This window comes from Myotis brandtii, unplaced genomic scaffold, assembly GCF_000412655.1.
Source record: "Myotis brandtii unplaced genomic scaffold, ASM41265v1 scaffold562, whole genome shotgun sequence".
Classification (NCBI taxonomy): Eukaryota; Metazoa; Chordata; class Mammalia; order Chiroptera; family Vespertilionidae; genus Myotis; species Myotis brandtii.
In genome coordinates this window covers 808,205-816,169 of record NW_005370091.1, presented here as the reverse complement: position 1 = coordinate 816,169, position 7,965 = coordinate 808,205, and the positions used below count along the sequence as shown (strand labels likewise).

The 7,965-nt window shown below is 37.0% G+C and overlaps 1 protein-coding gene across 13 annotated transcripts in view; it reads right to left on the bottom strand.

Moving 5' to 3' along the window:
• Positions 1-414: 414 nt before the first annotated feature.
• ZMYND11 (zinc finger, MYND-type containing 11) overlaps positions 415-7,965 on the bottom strand; it is a 95,307-nt gene continuing 87,756 nt past the window's right edge. For 12 of the 13 annotated variants that reach the window (XM_005878511.2, XM_014549637.1, XM_005878514.2 and 9 more), the window contains one exon: positions 415-2,686. In XM_005878511.2, coding sequence (XP_005878573.1) covers positions 2,564-2,686 — 123 coding nt within the window. In that variant the 3' untranslated portion in view covers positions 415-2,563. The remainder of the gene's footprint in view (positions 2,687-7,965) is intronic. The other variant, XM_014549633.1, reaches the window with a different exon arrangement.

Sequence of the window (7,965 nt, the reverse complement as noted above, 5' to 3'; positions counted from 1 at the left end):
CAATTCTTGCATGAGGAGGAGGGTGAAGCTGACATGAGCTGAGACTGGTTCATGTAAACTGGTTGGAGAAGTGGAGCGACAATGGATTTGGTTCTAGATGTATTGACACTGATGCTACTGACAAACTTCCAGTGTTTATGGAATAATTTTCTGTTTGTTCAGCCTAGTGTAAGGATTAAGAAAACAAGCTTTGTAGTTAACCAACCTGAATTTTTTGAGAACCAGTAAAAGTATTTTGAGTCTTTCTGAAAGTTGGTAAAAGTTCAACTTAAATGTTTAAGTAAATGAATGATTTTCCACACACTGTTCTCATATGAAGTTAAACAGTCACCAATGGATAACCATGACCACCATGTGATAAGTGTTTGGTTTGGTAAAGCGAATTGGACTAAATCACCAATGTATTAAAGCCAGTTTTTTTAAATACATTTATTAACCAATGTTAACACATTAAATGAATCTATATATTGCTAGTCAGAGCAGCTTACAAAATGCCAGAATGCATCATAGAACTGGACAGCCACAATGAATAATTACAATGTGCATAGTGGCTAAGCTCAACATCTTGATATAGCTTTATGATTTGCAGAAATATTTTAATGATTCCTAAAACAATCAATTGTAATTTTACCTAAAACTTTTACAAAACCAGGCCACAATCTTTAAAAAAAAATTTTTTTTTAACACACAGTTTTCACGCTGTAGTAACTTGGAAATGTGCAACCGTGTCAACGGAGACAAAAAAGCCAAAGTAACACGAATCTTACGTTCATGCAGCTATCAGTAAATAGTACACACTCTGGAATGGTTTTACATTGAAAGTATTTCCACAATAACTTGCTCTCATAGGGGTGGATCGAAGTTTTAAAACTTGAAAAATGATCAAGAGAAGGTAAGTGTTCTTGGTTACGATGTCTCAACCAGACCACGGCACGTGGCAACACTGACTAATCACACAGCAACAAGGAAGGACCAGATGCAAGCCACTGCGTAGTTCAGGGTGGTGTTGAAACGGCGCCAGGCAGTTCCTATGAGCCATTGGGCACCACTGGGCAGCAGCTTGTCAATTAACTTGTGTCACCGCCATCTGCAACAGCACCAGGACTGGGTGAATGATTATTTCACAGAAGACTTGGTTACATTTTTAACTTTAGAGTGACCCTGACAAACCTAGAGAAAACTTTTTAAAAGGTTTTTCTCCTGATTCTTTCACTTCCATTGTGTGTAATTGCTTTAATAAATATCAAAGGTCTAAATAAATATTTACAAATTATTTCTCTAACCTTAAAAAATAACTAAATGATAAATGGGAATTGGACTTGGTCTAAGATCAGTCTTTGAAAAAAACATAAATTGTGAGATTTTTCTTTAAAAAAAAAGTAATTTCAGTTTTTCTGGCTGTATTTTATATATCTATGTATAAAAAAAATCATCATTCAACTATCGATCCATTCCTATTGGTAATGCTTCTTCATCCAGACATTCCGCAAAATACAGACTTTTTACAAACCACGGCATCTTTAATACAAGAAAATTAACATGCATTATTCTTCATTCTGTGTACAGTGATGGGGTTCATTAGTAGGCAATGACCCATTACCACAAACATAACGGCTTCTGTGAAACTTAAGTGCTTTCTTTCCTTTTAGCATTAACTTATAATATATGAGGTGACACCAGATAATAGGCAATCGATATTTGGGGAGGGAAGGGAAGCAGTCAATAAATTTGTATGCCCCATCTATAATTTCATGTATGGATTAAGGTAGTTTTTGGCTTATTTTATTTTTGTTGTTTATTTTGTTACAAGCACTCATGTTAGAATAAAGATGAAATGTGCAAACTTTAAAATTTAAATATTCATTTTCTCTAAGATCCAGCTCAGTAAAAGATTACCCAGTTCCCTGCAATTTTAAACTACAAGATCAAAGCTAATAATTTGTTATAAAAGTTATATATTGAAAAGAAAATGAAAAACACAATTGGGAAATATTTAAGAAAAAATATGCAGGACTAGCACCTGCTGTGTCAACCCTGTTCCCTAAATTCAATCATATACCCACTGGCATAACCAATAGATAATGCCTTTAAACAGTAAATTAAGCTGAACAAAACCAGCTCAACAAGGTTAAGAAATAAATTTCACATCAGGTAGTATGTTTTATTTCTGAAACAGTCCTTAGTTCTTACATTCAGATCTATTTTAAATGTTTATTTGTTAAACTCACTTGTGTTCACCAGTTGTTTTTTTAAAGATCTGTTGTTTAAAGGTTAAAATCTCTGTAAAACCTAAAAATGTTTTAAAATTTGCTGTAAATGCAACAAATTCTCAATTAAATTTTATTTAAAATAATACCCTCCACTGATGTTACTTTTACCCCCGAAAAATTCCAGAGGGACATTAACAAAAGATTTAAACTACTGTGCAAAATCTCTTCACGAAAAGTGTTTAAAGGCTGGTGCAAAATGGGAAGCAAATTCTAAACAATTTTGGCTTCTTGGAAACAAAAACCGTTGTGTCTGAGAAGAGCAATCATCGGTGACTCTCCAGCAAGAACCGTCTTCATCTTTTCCGGCGGCAGGTGCGCTTGTGCTCGGCGTGCCAGTGCTCCTGCTGGCACTTGATGGAGCAGTAGGATGTGTTCCAGCAGCAGTGGTACATGGCCTCCTCCTCACAGTTGTAGCACTAGAGGAGAAATCAGAGGTTCAGTACACAAGAAACTGGTTAACATTATAGACTTTTGAAGTTGTGATTTTAAACATCTTTTTGGCTCAACCTTAAAATAACATCATTGCCAAGAATATCAGAATATGTTTTATGTACTGAGCAGAATGGCAGGAAACAATGGAATGACTGTTACTAACAAATTCAAGCTTACCTGGCACAACAACTTGTTTTCTCTTTACTGGGTCATTACCATCAGCACACAAACATTTATATGTCCTTACAAAGGTCTTGAGAGGACTCTGAGCAGATGAAAGAACAGGAATCTGTCTCCCCACCTGGACAACAACTGCACTGGCAGAATCTTTTGGAAGTTGACTACTATGGAACTCTGGAGTTTGTTGAGGGCTTGCAACTTCCAGGGGAAGAGTTGGACAGCAAGTTGTGGTTAATTTTGACCAATTTCAGCTCCTAGCAGAGTAGCAGCTACCCACCACGATGCAGGCAGCTGTGTACGTGTTCCTGGAGCAGCTTGTGCGAGCCAGGGTGGATAAAAAGGGCCTGTCCTCAAACAGCGGAGATCTATGCTGACTGCTACTTCTGATCACAGAGGTACAGACAGAGGGGAGGTCAATGATGTTTATCTCATTGTCACAAGCCCCCTCTCTTCAACTGAAGTGACTTCCAGGAAAGTTAAAGGTCCAGTACCCTTTAATTTCCCCTTTTGGGGAGCCAGAAATTAAAGATTAGGACATTCAAAACCAACTGCATAGACAGTGAATATTAATGATGTGCATGCCCTAGGAGAGGCTCAGAAAAGGCCTAGAAGATATTTAGTTTACATATCAGGCTGATTCTTGACACAGCCAACAACAGACCCTGAAGAGAGGAAGAAAAAGAATTAGAGTTACCATATTATTAGATTCAAATGCCCAGTGTTCAATAAAGAATCACAAGGCGTACAAAGGAACAGAAATGTATGACCATTCAAAGGAAAAAATCACCAGAAACTGTCCATAAAAAGGCCCTAATGGCAGATATAGTGGTCAAATACTTTAAATAACTATTAAAGATGCTCAAAGAACTAAGGGAACATGCGGAGAAAGTCAACATGTGTGAACAAAATGGAACTATCAATTTAAAAAAAAAAGAAAAAGAAAATCTGGAGCTGAAAAGTCTATGACCTGAAGTGGAAAAATTCACTAGAGGGATTCAAAAGCAGATCTGAGCAGGCACAAGACGGGACACAATGGAAATTAAAAAGTATAAGGAAGGCCCAGCTAGAGTGGTTCAGATGGTTGAGCGCCATCCGTGCACTGAAAGGTTTGATTCCTGGTCAGGGCACATACCTGGGTTGCAGGTTTGATTCCCAGTTGGGGAGTGTAGGGAAGGTAACCAATCCATGTTTCCCTCTTTCCCCCTCCTTCTTTCTAAATATGTTCTTGGCTGAGGATTAAACACTAATAATAAAATTAATAATAATAAAAAAAGTATAAGGAAGCCCAGTGGTTGAGCATCAACCCAAGAACCAGGAGGTCCCCAGTTGAATTCCCAGTCAGGGCACATGCTTGGGTTGTGGGTTCAATCCCCAGTAGGGGGGCATGCAGAAGGCAGCCAACTGATGTCTCGCTCTCTCATCGATGTTTCTATCTCTCTATCCCTCTGCCTTCTCTCTAAAATAAAAATAAGTTACAAATAAGTATAAGGAAAAGATTGAAGAAAATCAAATAGGGCCTATGGGATCTGTGGGATACCAAGATATGCATTTTTGGGTTCCCAGAAGAAAGAGAAAAGGGCAGGGAGAATATTTGAGGAAATAATGGCTGAGAACTTCCCAATGTAAAATATGAACATAAACATTCAAAAAGCTCAATGACTCCAAGAGACCCACATCAATACATATTATAACAACACTTAAAAAATATATTTTATTGATTTTTTACAGAGAGGAAGGGAGAGGGTCAGAGAGTTAGAAACATTGATGAGAGAGAAACATGGATCAGCTGCTTCCTGCACATCCCCCACTGGGGATGTGCCCGAAACCAAGGTACATGCCCTTGACCGGAATTGAACCTGGGACCCTTCAGTCCGCAGGCTGACGCTCTATCCACTGAGCCAAACCGGTTAGGGCTATAACAACATTTCAAAGGCCAAAGTTAAAAGAGAATCATGAACTGCCCTAACTGGGTAGCTCAGTTGGTTAGAGTGTCATTCTGATAAGCCAAGGTTGTGGGTTCAATCCCCAGTCAGGGCACATACAAGAATCAACCAATGAATGCATAAATAAATGAAGTAACAAATCAATGTTTCTCTCTTTTTTTCTAAAAATCAATCAATCAATAAATAAAAAAAAGAGCATCATGAAAGTAGCTAGAGAAGCAAACTGGCACATGTAAAGGATCATCAATATATGATCAGATTTCTCACTAGAAACTTTGGAGGCCAGAAGATAGTAGACTGATACATTCAGAGTGCTAAAAGATAAAGCTGTAAATAGAGAATCCTATATTCAGCAAAATTATCCTTCAAAGTTAAAGAAATTTTAAAATTCCCAGATAAACAAAAGCGGGGGGAGTTCCAAAGATCTCAGTGAGGGTTAATCCTGGACAAGTGTAAAGCTAGTGCTATTGCAACAATGGCTTATAACTGTACATTTTGTTTTCTAGATAATTAAAAAACTAATACATTTTTAAAAATGTATTACTGTACATTTTGTTTGTAACTCCAAATCTTTTCTACATAATTTAGGAGATTAATGAAGTTAAAAGAGCTATGCTTTGGGGACACAATGTACAGAGATGTAATTCTGTGACATTAACAACCCAAAGTGGTGGGGACAGAGCTATATAGGAGCAGTTTTTGTATGTGACCGAAGTGAAGCTGAATAAATTCATATTACAGAGTTATAACTTTAGGATGTTATGTGTAATCCCCATAGTAATGCAACCACAAAGAATACAAAGGAAAGAAATTTAAACATTTCACTACAAAAAAGAAAATCTCAACAAAGGACAGGAAATCAGGAATAAAAAGCTATAGGGTGTATTGAAATAAACACAATGACAGACATTCCCCCATCAGTAATCACTTTGAGTTACATGGATTCAACTCTCCAATCAAAAGGCACAGATTGGCAGAATGGATAAAAATACAGGATCCAACTATATGCCGTCTAAGGGAGTCTCACTTGAGACAGAAAGACACAAACAGGCTGAAAATGAAGGAGGGGAAAAGATGTTCCATGCAAACAGTAATCAAAAGAGAGCAGGTGGCTATTATAATATCAAGCAAAATAGACTTTAAATATTTAAAAAGCTTACAAAAGAGTATATAATTGTTGTATTTTCTTGCTATATTGAGTCTCTTATTAATATAAACATTTATGTACCTAATCAAAGACCATCGAAATATATGAAGCAGAAACTGACAGAACTGAAGGGAGAAAGCAGACAGTTCTGCCATAATAAATAGCTGAGACTTCAATAACTCCCTCACAATAATGAATAAAACAACTGCACAGAAAATAAGGAGATAAAAGGACTTAAACTTACACAATAAACTAGATCTAACAGACTTTTACACAAGTCTCCCCAACTAGAGCACATACTCTTCTCAAGTGCACATGGGACATTTTCCAAGACAGACCATATGTCAGCTTACCAATTAAGTCTCATATCATGCAAAGTATCTTCTCAGACCACAATAGATGAAGCAATCAAAAACAAAACTGAAAAATTCACAAAATTGTGCAAATTAAATATACATTTTTAAACAACCAATGTATCAAAGAAGAAATCACAAGGGAAATTAGAAAACACAATATACCAAAATTTAAGAGAAGCAGCAAGGCAATGCTCAGAAGGAAATTATTAGTTGCAAATACCTACCTTACAAAAAAAAAATCTCAAATCAATAACCTAAAAGTCCACTTTAAGGAACTGGGAAAAACAAACTAAACCCAAAGCTAGCAGAAGGAAGGAAATAATAAAGATTAGAGCAGACCTAAATGGGAATAGAAAAACAGAAAAAAAATCGAACTGAAAGCTGGTTCTTCAAAAAGGTCAACAAAATTGACAAACCTATAGTTAGATGGACTAATAAAAAAGAGGACTCAAATTAATAAAATCAGACATGAAAGTGGGGAGCTTACTGATTCCATAGAAATAAAAAAATTGTTAATAATGCACTATTAACAATTATACAAACCAATTGGATAACCTAGATAAAATAGACAAATTCCTAGAAACAAAACCTACCAAGACTAAATCATCAAGAAGCAGAAAATCTGAGGAGACCCGTAACTAGTAAGAGGATTGAATTATTAATAAAAAAATCTCCCAATACAAAAGAACTCTGTACCTGATGTCTTCTCTAGTAAATTCACTGAATTCTTAGTTGAAGAAGAGTATCAATTCTTCTCAAACTTTAATCATGGATGGTTGAAATAAAAATCAATTAATGTAATATATCACATCAACATAATGAAAGGAAAAATTAGCACATAATCATTTCAATTGATGATCAAAAGAAAAAGCATCTGACAAAATTCAACACCTTTCCTGATAAAAACACTCAACAAAACTGGAACAGAAGGAAACTACCTCCACATAAAAGCCACATATAAAAAACCCACTGCAAACACCATACTCAATGGTAAAAGTTTTTCCTCTAGATCAGGAACAAGACAAGGATGCCTGCTTTTCACTTCTGTTCAATAGAGTACTGAATGTTCTAGCCAGAGCAAGTCAGCAAACCAAACAAGACATAAAAGCCATACAAATTTAAAAGGAAAAAGTAAAATTGTATGTTTACATATGATATGATCTAGAATGTAGAAAACCCCAAAGATTCCAGGACAAAGTGTCAGATCTAATAAATGAATTCAGCAAAGTAGCAGGATACTAAGTCAATATACTAAAATCAGTTATATTTCTATACACGAACAATGAATAACCTAATAAGGAAACTAGAGGCCCGGTGCATGAATTCATGCACGGCTGGGGTCCGGCCAGCCTGCCCTGATGGGGGCTGATTAGGGTTGGGCCAGCGGAGGGGAGGGGCCGGAGGAGGTTAGCTGGCCAGCCCCACCCCCCGAACGGGGTGTGGGGGTCATGTGATCAGGGGCAGGGCTGGCCGGAGGGAGGGGCTGCGGGAGGTTGTGTGTGTGTGGGGTGATCAGGGCCCAGATAGAGCCCGTTGGCCACCACAGTGCATGTCATAGCAACCGGTCGTTCTGGTCGTAAGGGTCGCTTGGCTTTTATATATATACTAGGGCCCGGTGCCACAAAAATTTGTGCACT